This window comes from Schistocerca piceifrons, chromosome 8, assembly GCF_021461385.2.
Source record: "Schistocerca piceifrons isolate TAMUIC-IGC-003096 chromosome 8, iqSchPice1.1, whole genome shotgun sequence".
NCBI classification, from domain to species: Eukaryota; Metazoa; Arthropoda; class Insecta; order Orthoptera; family Acrididae; genus Schistocerca; species Schistocerca piceifrons.
The window spans coordinates 315753598-315768589 of NC_060145.1; the positions used below are offsets into that span (position 1 = coordinate 315753598).

Consider the following 14992-nt stretch of genomic DNA (forward strand, 5'->3'; position numbering starts at 1 on the left):
TTTATTCTTTGTCGTCAGTTCGAAATAAGTCCTTCTCCATCAGGATGAACAGTACAAGTGAATGAAGGCTATTTTTGTGTGTAATGTTGAAGAAAGGCCCATCGACTTTGCCAGTTCGCCGTGTATTGTTGTAAGAGCACGCTTCGTATGTAAATGTCGTGTGACTAGGGCCTCCCGTCAGGTAGACCGTTCGCCGGGTACAAGTCTTTCGAGTTGACGCCACTTCGGCGACTTGCGCATCGACGGGGATGAAATGATGATGATTAGTACAGCACAACACCCGGTCCCTGAGCGGAGAAAATCTCCGATCCAGCCGGGAATCGAACCCGGGCCCTTAGGATTCACATTCTGTCGCGCTGACCACTCAGCTACCGGGGCGGACGCTTCGTATATACTGGGATAGCGTTCCTTATTTAAACTTTGTTGGAAAGCAGTGTTATTGAGGTGTGTACTTAAAATTCTGCCAGTCTATCTTCTTAAGAGGTAGTTTTCTTTCCTATTTGGTATGGCTGCATTTACGTTTAGTTTGGCTGGAGTATCTACTTCATTCCATCGTTGTCTGGGAACATGAAGTCCATGATCGGTTCAACTGGACCTAAGGACCTAGTTCATTCCACGTAAACACATCCCACACCATTAAGGATCCATCACTAGCCTGTACAGTGCCTTGTTGACAACTTCGATCAACGGCTTCGTGTGGTCCGCGCCACATTCGAACCCTACCATCAGCTTTTACCAACATAAATCGGGGCTCATCCTATCAGGCCACTGTTTTCACGCACTGTTGCTTGTCGGTAAGGACTGAGAACTCTACGCAAACGTCGCTGCTCTCGGTCGTTAAGTAAAGTCATCGGCTACTGCTTTGTCCGTGGAGAGAGGCAATGCCTGAAATTTTATATTCTCGGCACACTCTTGACACTGTGCATCTCGGAATGTTGAAATCCCTAACTATGTCCGAAATGAAATGTCCCATGCCTGTACCTGTTTAATTTCAGACGTGCTACCATAACCATATCGGAAAACTTTTCACATGAATCATCTGAATACAAATGACAGCTCCGTCAAAACATTGCCCTTTTATGTCTTGTTTATACGATACTACCGCCATCTGTATACGTGCATATCGCTGTCCAATGACTTTTGTCACCTCAGCGTATCTTTGTACTTCGCACTGTTATCATTGCTCTTTTGCGAAAATAGTAACAACGTTAACCTGGCACTTTTGTAACTATTGTTGGCTATATGGTCTTTGCTGCTCAAAGCCAAAAATAAATTTAAAAAGCTGTGAACGAGGATCACCGGACTACAATTGTCTTTGGTGTAAAGGGTAGACCAGCGGCGAGGGAACAGTGTCAGGTCGTGTTCGGTTCGCATTCGCTGGTGCTCGCCCGTGCGCCGCTAGTTGTCGGTCTTTCAGTAAACCATCAGAGGAAGTTCGCACCTCTCTGCTTCGGCGCTCGTAACACGGAGGGCATTCGTCAGATGCTTTGCGTGCGGTCAGCTTTTGTTGACTTGACTTACGTGGGTGACTGAGTGGTCGGAAGAGAATGAAATGTAGGTGATAGAAGAATTTACAGAGGCGGATAAATGTATGGAAGCACCACAAACACTACACATTACCATGCCTAATAAACTGTAAGAAATCAACTGACATTCAAAACAGTTTCCAGTCGTCTCAGAATGAATAAACAAACATCTGTATGGTTTTCTAGGGACTATCATAACATTCTTCCTGGAAAACAGTGCCAAGTTCAGGTAACGATGATGGATGTGAGTAGCGATCAGGAATCCTTCTCTTCAAAGTGGACTACACTGGCTCAATAATGTTGAGATTTGACAACTGTGGTGGCCAGTGAAATGCGACAATTCGCCGTCGTGCTCACAAAACCGGTTCTCGACGATGCAAGCTGTGCGAATAGGGACCCTGTCGTCTTGGAACACAGCATCACCATCAGGGAGAAAACAGTGTAAAGTGGGATGAGCCTGGTCAGCCAATATGGTCACATAATCCTGCGACTTTGCATAGTAACCAAGATTCCCGTAGAATACCACAATAAGCCTTCCCAAATCGTCACCGAACCCCCGCCATGTTTCATTCTTGGGACTCGATCAGAAGTTGGAAACAGCCTGAAACGAGACTTATCCAACCAAATGACTATCTTCTATTGCCCAAATCGAGGTTTTACAGCTTCTGCGACACATTCTCCTCTTACGGTCATTTGCGTCACAGACGAATAGTTTTGGAATTCCAGCTTGTTCTACAATTCCCTGCTTACACGGTTCCGTTTGTGTTTTGGTAGCTTCGAAAGTCGCGAGTGCGACATTCAGTTCTACAGTTACTTTGAGCTGTCGCCCTCTTCGTCCATCACGATCCCTCAACACGTACGTTCGTCCGCGGTTTGACTTAGCGGATGATGTCTTCCGCTATCCCTGTATGCGGTACAGATCTGCGATACAGCGTCTCTTGAAACACCAAATACTTCGACTATCTTAGTTACGGAAGCACGTATTATACGAGCACCAACCATTTTCCCATGTTCGAATTCACTTGGTCCGACATAATGCACTCATAAATACATAGAACGCTGTTCTGACAACGACTGACACTTGAAAAGCATCTAGGACATTTCACAGTTACCGTTCGTGATAATACTTAAAACAGCGCAACCTGTAGGCTTGGCCAACTTCTGAATTTATGTTCGAGCAAGTATTTCTCACGGTGTTCCCATATTTTCGTCCAACCCCTATAGGTATTATAGGTGCTTGTCGGGTCCAGGAGATCCACAATACAAACGCCAGTGAAAAAGAAATACGTTTGGTAGAAAATTAATACAGCGCTCGAAGGCCCAACTGTGGTCGTAAGGAAGACGATAAATTGATTAGATTCTTCCACCATGCGGGAACAGAGAGAATAAGCGTAAGTTTTATCTATTTCTTTATACGAAGAAGTAAACAACTGCCGGTACGATTAAATATCTACTATCCTGATTAGTATTAAAAATATACTTTCGTTGCTTACGTTCGTGGTAACTGTAATTACATGGCTGATACATCACTGAAATTTTAGAGGTGTTTGATGTAATAATCGAATATCTAAAACTCGTTTTCCCGAAATCACATTGTCTCCACTCTAACAAACGAAATAGCAGATCTTATCAAGTTCCGTATGTGACAATTTGTATGTACATTTTATTAATTGTTCTCGAAATTATCTTGCTTATACGTAAGTGAATAATATGCTTGAACAGCTCCACATAGGTCACGGCAGCCATCAGGAACCATCAGAGATACAGCAGCTGTTGAATCGTGAAACACATCATCCTCTTGTCGCGGTCAGCATCTCGTGGTGTTGTGTCCACTGTTGTCGGCTTTCGATCACGAGGCCCTGAGTTCCATTACCGGCTGTGTCGGGTATTTTCTCCGCTTGGGACTCGTGTGTGTGTGTGTGTGTGTGTGTGTGTGTGTTATCACCATTTCATCATCGACACGCAAGGCGCCGAAGTGGCGTCAAATAAAAATACTTGCACAAGGCAGCCGAACATCCCATATGGTTTCTTCCGGCCAGTAACGCCATGACATTCCATTTTTTATCGGGGAGACCCTACTGCTGTCGCCGCATCCCGCACCGCTGTCTTCAGACGCCTCTATCTCGCCATTGTTTCTCATTTTCTTCTATTCCTGTTCACTCTAACACTTCTTGGACACTCCTAGCCACCCTTTTCGAGGTGTTTTTCTCCTTCCAGAATATTGCCGTGAAAGTGCTTTCTTTGGTCTTCTGTCTTCTTCCATTCTTTTGACGTTTCCTGACCGTCTTGGCTGTCTTTCTCCTTTTTTATCAGCAATAGTAGAATGGGTATGTATCCTTTCTCTTATTTGTTCATTTCTTACTCGGTCAAGTCGAGAAATTGTACATGCTCTTTTCAAAACGACCATTTCTAAACAACTAAGTCTCTTGTTATTGCTTTCTGTGAATTCCGACAACCACTCCTACGACTCGTAAGTGGTTCCACGATGAATTTGTGTAACTGCATTTTATCTTTTTAACTCATGTTTGAGGGCCAAATTTTCGGATTGCCGCCTTTCCCAGCCTGATCCGTTGTTCGATATCTCTGTCACATCTTCCATCACGTGATAGGATACTGCCCAGATACCTAAACCCTTTACACACTTTAATTTGGTGTCCGCCAGTGCCCAGATTACTTCCCTGTTCTTGGCAACAGATACTTCGTCTTCTAAAATGCTTTTCCAAACCCAACGTTTTATATTTTTGCAACATCTTTCCAAGCATGTAAGATGCATCCTCTTCATCTTCTGCTGCACCGACCTGATCACCAGCATAGAGAAGTGTTTACATACGCTAGTTCCCTACTTCAATTTCTATGCCAATGCGCTTTCTACACGTACGTCGTAAAGCGTATGCGAGACAGATAGCATCCTTGTTTGAGTCCTCTATTTACTGTGAAGACCTTTCTTTTCACGTTTTAATGACACATTATGCGAACTTGGGGTGGTTTATGACACTTCTTACATTCCTTTTTGGTAATTCGCGTAAACACAGCACCTCGAACAATATCTTTAGTAGCACCGTGTCATATGCTTTCACAAGATCTACGAATAACAAATGACTGCTTAGATTCCTTTCCAATCTCTTCTGTTTGATCTGTCTTAGAATGAAGATGCTATCAACACATGACCTACCTCTTCGAAAGCCACTTTTTTTCTTCCAATTCAGTTATAATCTTCTCCACTCTTCATTTTAAAACCTTCTCGTACAGCCTGGCAATTCAGGTTGTGACATTTATTCCATGATAATTACTAGACACTTTCTTGCTTCTTTTTTGTGTATGTGGCTTAGATACACTAAGTTTCTCTGCTGGACTTTCCTCCCTATACCACACATATTTGCTACATAACTTGCTTTGATATTCATGCAGAATATTGGAGCCACACCTCACTGTGTCTACTGATAAATTTCCAGGCTCGGGTGATTTCCCAATTTTCATTTCTGTAGCCACCTTCTGAACTTCTTTAGAGACTATTTTCTCTACCTCTTCACCCTCCTCATCCCTCCCCACTTAGATTCCTTGGGCTCTGTCCTTTCTTCTGTTAGCGAGCCCTGAAAATGCTTCTCTAACGTAAATGTCTCCAACTGCTAATAAGCAGTGTGTAAATGTTAACCTTTCTCCACTTATGTCGCTCGTCGGTAGTTAATGCCCAGCTTTTAAATTTGCCCCTCAGTTGTAATGAGAGGCCTGCGAAAAGCGTTAACCGACAAGCGCGTCAAGTTTTGGAGTAATGATACGGAAGGCTGGAGTTGCAATTAGGTTTAAAGTCCATTACCTCCATGCGTTTCGCACTTGCGTGGGTATTCAGGCACCTACATTCATTTTTCCCTGCACTACTTTGCATGAAAAATTATCAGATCTGAATATCGAACTTAATACCTTACGGATGGCAGTCTATACACGTTTTCTCTAGTGTAATCGTCTGCTCACAGCTACAAGCGAATGGTAGTGAACACTGGCGAATTGTCTCTTCGCCTGAGTTCGCTACCATTCGCTCCGTGTGTACAGTTGAAAGCTGAATGTTTCAGTTCACTTTTTACTACAGCAATGTGTGGCTGTCAGAAATTAACAGTCATGAAATTGTTGCTTGCATGTTACTCGACGAAGAGAAAAAAAAAGTGGAAAAGATGACGTGTATGTTTAGGGTGCAAAAAAAATCAGAAAAATATACCGTCTTGGAAAGTTTCATACGCAATTTTTAGATCTGATGGAACGATTCAAGCAAGAACAGGATTGCAGTGGGTGTGGGTGGTGCTGGGTTAGGAGGAGAATACATGCTCATACAACTTTCATTTACTTTCTTGTGACAACCTTGCCTTCCAGGAAGCCGTGAGAGACGAATAGAATACGCTACTACTAGCACCAAATTGGAAAGAGTTGCAATAATTTAAAAATACGAAACAAAATACATAATATCAATGAATATCCAGTGTACCAATTAAATATTAGCCACTTGTCTTCATTCTTAGAAACCATCGGACACTAGAATTAAGCAACATCAGGCATCATTTGCAAAAATATTACAATACATGTCACACAGTCACAGTTCAACGCATGTACGATACTATTTGGCACCTAACAGCTTTCCTCAGAACAATTTCAACGTACCTTGAGAGCCCAACTTTGTAAATTTTTCCTAAGCATATTACAAATGGCTACTAATGCCAAAACAGAAAGGTCATTAGAAAAACACATTCGACAGTTCAGATTTTCATTTCTTGCGCAATTACAGAAACTAGCGGGAAAAAAGGTTACAAACAACAAGCAGACAGTAGTGACTTGGTCCGAATTTCAAGCGTCTCCAACACAGAACCTGAGCCAATATTTCTAATAACACCCTAACCGCTGATAGGCCGAAGCACAATCACATCAAATAAGCCCTAACAGCTCAGCCCAAGTCATGCTATGCGATGTGGTATCCGTATCAGGTGAGACTGACGGATGACATCGAAAAAGTACAAAGAAGGGCAGCTCGTTTTGTATTATCACGAAATAGGGGAGATAGTGTCAAACACATGATACGTGAACTGGAATGGCAATAATTAAAACAAAGGCGTTTTTCGATACGACGGGATCTTCTCATGAAATTTCAATCACCAGTTTTCTCCTCCGATTGCGAAACCATTCTGTTGGCACTCACCTGCATAGGGAGAAATGATGATCACGATAAAATAGGAGAAATCAGGGTTCGCACAGAAAAATTTACGTGCTCGTTTTTCCCGCGTGCCGTTAGAGAGTGGAACGGTAGAGAGACAGCTTGAAGGTGATTCATTGAACCCTCTGCCTGTCACTTTATTGTGAATAGCAGAGTAATCGCGTAGATGTATATGTAGATTTGTTAGGATAATGCAAAAACACAGTTTGCTTGATCGGATCTCTCCACCAAGGAAATTCTACAATAGTATTGACCCGGGTTAACGTTCTTAACTTCACCCGACCACCAAGGACACAGAGACATATACAAGCATAACTCCTTATATACGACAAGGAATAAAAAACTATAAGTAGTCAGTAATTGACACTTCAAAAGACCAAAACAGCTCTATAACTTAGCTAGAAAGCTCAATTACCATAACAACCTAACCAGTTAAGACATTTGTGGACAACTTACAAGTATCTTAAAGGCTTCACTTTTATTTTCAGTGCTATGCAAGGTTCCTTTTCCCGCGCACGCACACACACACCGAACACTTGCGGCAAGAAAGTCCTACAAGTTCAGAACGCTTGAACTACCGCAGCAGACAAGTTCGTCAATAGACGCTGAGTTCACAAAACCCCCAGAGCCTAGAACAAGATGTTCAGATACAATTTAATACCCAAGGCTGAGTGCTTCCAGCAGGCACAATATTTCACCCCAAGCGATCAGACCACTTTGCAGCAAATTATACTCGTCCTTTTCGGTTCAGCTAATTCCGACGTCATTCTGCCCCATCCTCTGTACCGACCGTTTGCCATCACATGTCCACGACCCGGACTGTCAAAGCCAATGTCCGCATACGTCCTCCTTTCGTCTCACGTCAGCTTGGAGGGACCGTTTATTCATTCCTGGACGACAAACAGACTCCCAGTCAGCTCTTCCTTGCCTAGCGCCGAACTGCCTCGCTTCATCCACCGCCAGGCGCCATCTTTCACCGCTGGCGGAAAACCGCTGTTCTCCGGCAGCGAGCTCTTCTCGGTTGCCGGACGCTGCGGGAAGTTCAAACATTGTCACTCATTGTGACGCCGTAACGTCTCAGCGATAGAAAATGACATAAAAATTGAGACCTGAGTTTCTCCTGGCGTATACAGTTTTCAAACAACTTACGGCAAAAGAAACCACGATGGAGTCTCACTTTCTTTTAAAAAAATTTGTTCTATGACATTCTTTTTATTGTGTGAAAAGTTATGGTGATATTCAGATACAACCAGAACCGGAACTGATACTGTTTCTTTTTTTTTCTAAATCAGATGTTGTACGACTGCTACTGCAAAAGGAATGCACTTTTTTCAAATATACAACTTTTTTCCTACATTTTTGCTGTTCACGGAGGTCATAGAAACATTATTATCGCTTGTATGCAACTGTAACTGAATCTTTTTCCGCAAGTCGCGCTGTCGTAGCACTTCGCCAATATGGCTGCTGCACTCCTCTGAAGCAACGTGTTGTTATAGAATTCCAGTATTGTGAGCACAAAACTGTCAAACATTCACAAGGGATTGAGGTGAACATCAGATATGCGGTGATAAGGACGAAGATGTGGAAAACGAATGGAAGAAATTCAAAGTAGTCGTGCCATATGCCCTAGACAAAAATGTTCCGAGTAAGGTTTTAATGGATGGGAAAGACCCTCCATGGCTTAAGAGCCGTGTTAAAAAACTGCTACGTACACAAATAGAACTTCACCTCAGATTCAAGAGAAGTAAAAACCAAGCTGGCAAACAAAATCTGAACGAAACCAAAATGAGCGTGAGGAGGGCAATGAAAGAAGCATTCAATGACTTGGAAAGTAAAACTTTGTCAACCGATCTCAATAAAATCCCTATGAAATTTTGTTCGTATGTAAAATCAGTAAATGTGTCAAAACCATCTGTTCATTCACTCAATGACAATACTGCCACAGAAACGGAAGATAACAGAGAGAAGGTCGAAACACTGAATTCGCTTTTCTGAAATTGTTTTACCGCTGGAGATTGTAACATGGTCCCTCCTTTCAATCGTCGTACGAACGCCGAAATGGCAGATATTGAGATAATCGATGGAGAAATTGAAAAGCAGCTTCAGTCGCTTAGTAGCGGAAAGGCGTCAGGACCAGATGAGATACCTGTAAGATTCTGCAAAGACTATGCGAAAGATGTTGCTCCCCTTCTAGCAGTAATTTATCGTAGATCGCCTGAGCAACGTAGGTTACCTAGCGACTGGAAGAAGCGCAAATCATTCCCATTTTTAGGAAGGGTCGTAGGAAAGCTGCACACAACTATTGAACTATATCGTTGACGTCAGTCTGTTGTAAAATTATGGAACATGTTTTATACTTAAGAATTATGACGTTTTTTGAGAAGGAAAATATCCTCTATAAGAATCAACATGGATTTGTGCCGTAGACAATGGCGCTGAGGTTGATGCCGTGTTCTTTGACATCAGGAAGGCATTTGACACCGTTTCGCACTGCCTTTTAGTGAAAAAATACGAAATTATCGAGTGTCGGACCAGATTTGCGACTGGATTCAAGACTTCCTTGCGGGCAGAACTCAACACGTCGCTCTTAACGGAACAAAATCGACGGATGTAAAGATAATTTCCGGAGTACCCCAATGAAGTGTCATGGGACCGTTATTGTTTACAATACATATAAATGATCTAGTAAAAAGGGTCGGATGATCTCTAAGGCTGTTCGCAGATGATATGGTTGTCTATAAGAAAGTAGCAACACCATAAGATAGTAACGATTTGCAGAATGACATCCAGAGCCAGGCTCTGGCAGTTAACTGTGAACTTAAATAAATGGAACATATTGCGCATACATAAGAAAAGAAATCCACTACTGTACATCTACACTATTGATGAAAAACCGCTGCAAAAAATCTATCTATATCCGGATCCCACTCCAGCTACTGCCGGGTCTGGGTGCTGACGAGTCCTCTCCGTTTGGCTCTGTCCTCCCACCACTTTTCTTCCTCACTTGCTGCCAGGTCACACCTCTCCTTTCCACAGATATTCTCACTCCCATTTTCCATCGTGATCTTGGGTGCCCAATAGGTCTTTTTCCATCCATCTTTAGTTCTTCCATAATTTGCATCCTCTTAACATACCCATACCATCTTAATCTATTTTTTTTCAATTTCTTCTCTCATACTTTCTTGTTTAAGGTCCTTTCTAATCTCTATATTCCTTACTCTGTCCCTTCTTGTTTTTCCCTTGACTGATCTGAGAAATTTCATTTCCCCTGCTTGCAGTCTGCTGCAGTCCCTTTCTGTCATTGTCCATGTTTTTCCACCTTAGGTGACAATAGGGAAGTAATAATTCTTATACATAAGGAGTTTTGCTTTTTCTGAAACTTCCTTATTCCAAATCAGGTGTTTTATTGTTTGGTGGAAATTGCCTCCCTTCTGTAACCTCCTATTAATTTCGTTGGTTATTCTTCCATTCCTAGATATTTCACTCCCTAAATAAGTGAAACTTTCTGCCACTGCTGCTGCAAACAGTATCTACCGTAAAATATTTACGAGTAACTATCCAGAGCGACCTTAAGTCGAATGACCATTTAAAAGAAATAATGTAAAAAGCAGATATCAGACTCAGGTTCATAGGAAGAATCTAAAGGAAATGTATCTCATCCACGAAGGAAGCAGCTTACAAGGCGCTCGTTCGACCGATTCTTGAGTTTTTCATCTACCTGGGATCCCTACCAGGTAGGACTGATAGAAGAGATAGAGAAGATCCAAAGAAGAGCGGCATGTTTCGTCATGGGATCGTTTAGTCGGCACGAGAGCTTTACGGAGATGTTCAACAAACTCCATTGACAGATGTTACAAGAGAGTCGTTGTGGACCACTGAGAGATTTACTATTGAAATTTCGAGATAGCACTTTCCGGGAAGAGTCTCCCCACATACGTCTCGCGAAATGACCATGAGGAGAAAATTAGAGAAATTAGAGCCATTGCAGAGGTTTACCGACAATCATTCTTCCCACGCGCTATTCGCGAGGGGAACAGGGTTCAAATGGCTCTGAGCACTATGGGACTTAACTTCTGTGGTCATCAGTCCCCTAGAACTTAGAACTACTTAAACCTAACCAACCTAAGGACATCACACACATCCATGCCCAAGGCAGGATTCGAACCTGCGACCGCAGCGGTCGGGGAACAGGGTTGGAGGGCTCAATTAGTGGTACAAAAAGTACCCTCCGCCACACACCATTGGGTGGCTTGCAATGATGCAGATGTAGGAGAAAGTGCATGGGAATGACGCTTTTGACAGCAGTACAGTTAGTCGTTAGGCAATCAGATTATTGTGGTGAAAGTGGACACGCCAGCACTCGAGGAACTCCCACGCAGTGTCAGACCGACAACTGCACAATGCCTCACAATGTGCAGCGTATTCACGGTCTCACGTTGGCTGGCAGTGTAGAAAATTGACATTTTGTCTCTCTAGAATGAGTCAGCATACTGCAACAATAACAGTGATGTGGAAAATAATTTGGATGTTTTAAAAAACATTATAAATTTCTTTTGGAGTGATCCTCGTGGTTACTCCACGATATGTTATGTAGTGAAGGGAGATCGTTAGCTTTTTTTTTTAAAAAAAAATGTTCAACATCATCTTCTCTACACTACAGCTTTCTCAAAGTATGTCGAATAAAATACTGGATTTGAGACGCGTAGGCTTAGTTCAAGTGACCCTTGACCTCTGTGTTCCATTCCAGTTCAGAATTTATTAACATCCACGTCAACTAATTTAGATCAGCCTATAGATGTTAGAACGACCACCACTTTACTTTTGGTAAGACAGCACACTTTTTATCTCCATAATTCCGCAACCTTTAAGCATTTTACGGTGGAATTTAAAACGTTTTCCGGAGTACAGGGTCTGTCCATGTTTTGGCACGCTAGCAGGTGGCTCCGCAGCTGCACGCAACGTCCTCCTCATATCCCCATGAGGCCAAATGTGTTCTGCACCTTGAGACTCCTCTTCTTAATCTGTTAAGGGTTCTGCAAGTAGTGTAGGGTAGGTGGTAACGCAACCGATTACTTCCCTTGGAATGAACCCTTCTAGCTTAGGAGCACTTCCTTGACACAGGAAAACACCTGCCTTGATATGTAATCGTAAAGATAGCTGGAAAAACATTCTTGACTTAAAGCCACGTGCTGCAGGTGTATCAAGTGATTCTGAGTTTACGATCTGCCCCTTCCGTCCTATTTCTCCCGTCATTCTGCGTGTTATGATGGGGGTGCTATGCCGGCCCAGGGGTAGATCCTTGGGGCTGGTGGTGGTCCAAGGCACCCCCTAACTGAGCGGACTGTTTCGTTTGAGGCCGGATCCTTATGCGTAATGTCGACCGATGCACCCCAAATTAGTGATTCATACAATTCCACAAAAATACCTAGCCCAATTGGTGGGGATTGCTACCTACGTAGAAATTGTCAGTTTTCTCGAGAAGCTGTAGGTGCTGCATATTTTTCTCTTCAAACCTATACGTAGGTTGTGATCCAGAGTAATTCCTAGGTATACTCGGGTGTCATAGTGATGAATTTCCTACCCTCTCCAATTAACATTCATTTTAGCCTCACTAGTTTATTAGGTGTAAACTACATACTTGTGTCTTTTTTGGACTGAGACGGTCCAGATCACAATACTCTCCCTATCTTTGAAGTATGCTGCTTATTTTGTCTTTAACTTTCTCAAAGAACCTCCCTTGGGCTGTCATAGTTGTGTCATCCACATAGATAAATCGCCTTGCATCTCGAAGATCTGGCTGATCATCTGCATACAGGATGTCCCAGAAATATTGCGATAAACTTTGAGGGATTGTAGAGGGTGTCTTGAGGAACAAATCGAGTAAAGGAGCGCGTTTCCGGAAAATTCGTCCAACGACGCTATACAGCGTCGATGTTATAAACGCCGACGCCTGTCACTAGGCTACTCCAGCAGCAGCAAACATGGCTTTGCACGCTAACAGACCATAGGAGGAACGTCTTGTAATGTCGTTTGTTATTCAATAATCGCGCCAGATTGCCACAATCGCCGGTGGAGATAATGGGGCTAGCTGCTTTGGAGACAGGCCTTGTTTCTTATGAATGCGATGTTCTGTTCCTAGGGTGGATGACGGTTCCGGACAAGGGTTTCCATCCGAAGTTTATTTTTCTCCTGGAACCCTCTAAAATCTCCAGTGTGTTTCGGTATACCGGAGAAAAATACACTGAAGATGGGAACTCATGTCCAAAACTCTCATCCACTAAGGCGTATCTTTTCTACTGGCGATCGTGACAATCAATCGCGATCACTGGATAACTGCCAACATCGCGAGACATTTTGCCTATGGTCCGTCAGTGTAGAAAGTCACATTTGCTGCTGAAAGGATGGCCTAAGGCAGGCGCTCCTAGCATCATTGGATGACGTTTCTAGACACGAGTTCCCATTGTTTATTCCTCAAGACACCATTTACAATCCCTCAAAGTTTGTCGTAACATTTCTGGGACACGCCGTAGAAATTGTGGAGAATCGATGAGAACGCACAGCATTTAGATAACCCATTCTTCCGGTTTCTACTGTGACTTTTCTTACCCTACAGCATTACGTAGAATCATCTGGAGAAAGAGTGATCATTCTCAGGTCGCGGTGTGTTGTGTTATCTCTGGCCTATAGAACTTGTGCTCCCCTCTGCAGGTGTACCAGACGTCGCAGGGCTACTTCGTGGTGACGCCGGAGCGCCGGAGGCGGCGTCACAGCCACAGCCGCAGCCGGTCGGAGGCGAGCGGGGGTGGCGGCGGGCTGCTGGCGGGCGCGGGGGCAGAAGAGTCGGTGCCGCCGCCCACGCCGGCGTCGGGCCGCCAGATGTTGCTGTCCACCGAGGAGGCGCTGGCGCTCGTGCACGGCGAGATGGCGACGCTGCGCGACGGCGACGTCACGCACCAGGCCGTGCAGACCAACCTCGCCGACGTCGTCTGCGGTGGTGAGTGGGCACGAACGTCCAGCTAACTGAAAATGCTGCTTTTAGGCTACACTGTTTGCCATCAAAACTGCAACAGCAAAATTTTAAGAATTCTATCTGTCTATGTATCACTTGCGCCTTGTCCCGCGGTTATGCAGGGTTGGCCATGGTCAATCGGATTTGGCATGTTAATTTTAAGGCGTGGCCGGATGCCCTTCCTGCCGCCACCTCAACCCCCCCAGGACGGAATTAGTGTAGCCCAACTGTCTGTGTCTAGTGGAATCCATGAATAACTAAGGCGGAACGTGGGGACCAACCCGGTATTCACCTAGTGGGATGTGGAAAACCGCCTAAAAACCACATCCAGGCTGGCCGGCACAACGGCTCCCGTCGACATTCCGCCGGACGGATTCGATCCGGGGCCGGCGCGCCTACCCGAGTCCAGGAAGCAGCGCGTTAGCGCTCTCGGCTACCCTGGCGGGCCTAGCGAAATTTTAAGAATGTTGCATATTAATTACAGGGGGATCAATACGTGAATAAATTTATAGCTAATCCAGTGGTGTATAGTATATAAAAATTCAACACACACAGCTGTCACCTATGGGAGCAAAAATGGATGCATCCTGTCTCAGAAAAAGTCAAACTGAGCTTGTTTCCACATAGACATGTTTGTGACAGTCTGTCTAAAATATAAATTAAAGAGTGACACCAGCTATGACACCTGCTGGGCACGCTGAGGGATGAATGGCTGGTGGTGACAGGTAGTTTTTCTTTCTTTTTTTTTTGCTGATCTCATTTTGTTTGTTATTGATCGTTGCATTTGTTCGGGGCAGACGTCGCATGACACCTGTTCAGGTTCATCGTTAATCCGTTCACTCAGTTTTTTTTTATTGCAGAGGGCAGCTAACCCTCTGACCGAAAACGCTAAGCTACCTTGCCGATAACCGTGAGACCCAGGGCAAACACTATTAACAGTGTTTTATTGATCGCGGTATATGGCGTAGTGAGGCAGGCATACCTCTCCCCGTTCACCCTGGCTAGGACTGACGAACGGGTGATGGCTTCCGCCTTGTGGTGCTAAGACGGCCCCTCGCGCTGCTGAGGCCGGCAGCCTCTTTAGGCCACGGCCTTTGACGTCAGCGGCGTGTTGTCTTGCAGTGGCGTCCCAATGGGGAGACTGACCCTCGGCTGCGCACGCGCCCGCAGTGGCGGCGCGTGGGTCTGCTGTGTACGACGCACGGCCCACTGTCCTCGGACAGAACTCGGCCGGCGGATAGCACTGTGGCGCCAAGACTCACT

At 44.4% G+C, this 14992-nt stretch overlaps 1 protein-coding gene across 1 annotated transcript in view; it reads left to right on the forward strand.

Annotated features, from left to right (window-relative positions):
* LOC124711624 (probable serine/threonine-protein kinase nek3) overlaps positions 1-14992 on the forward strand; it is a 357746-nt gene that overhangs the window by 258814 nt on the left and 83940 nt on the right. Inside the window, exon 4 of the mRNA XM_047241796.1 lies at positions 13429-13714. Within this exon, the coding sequence (XP_047097752.1) occupies positions 13429-13714 (286 nt within the window). The remainder of the gene's footprint in view (positions 1-13428; positions 13715-14992) is intronic.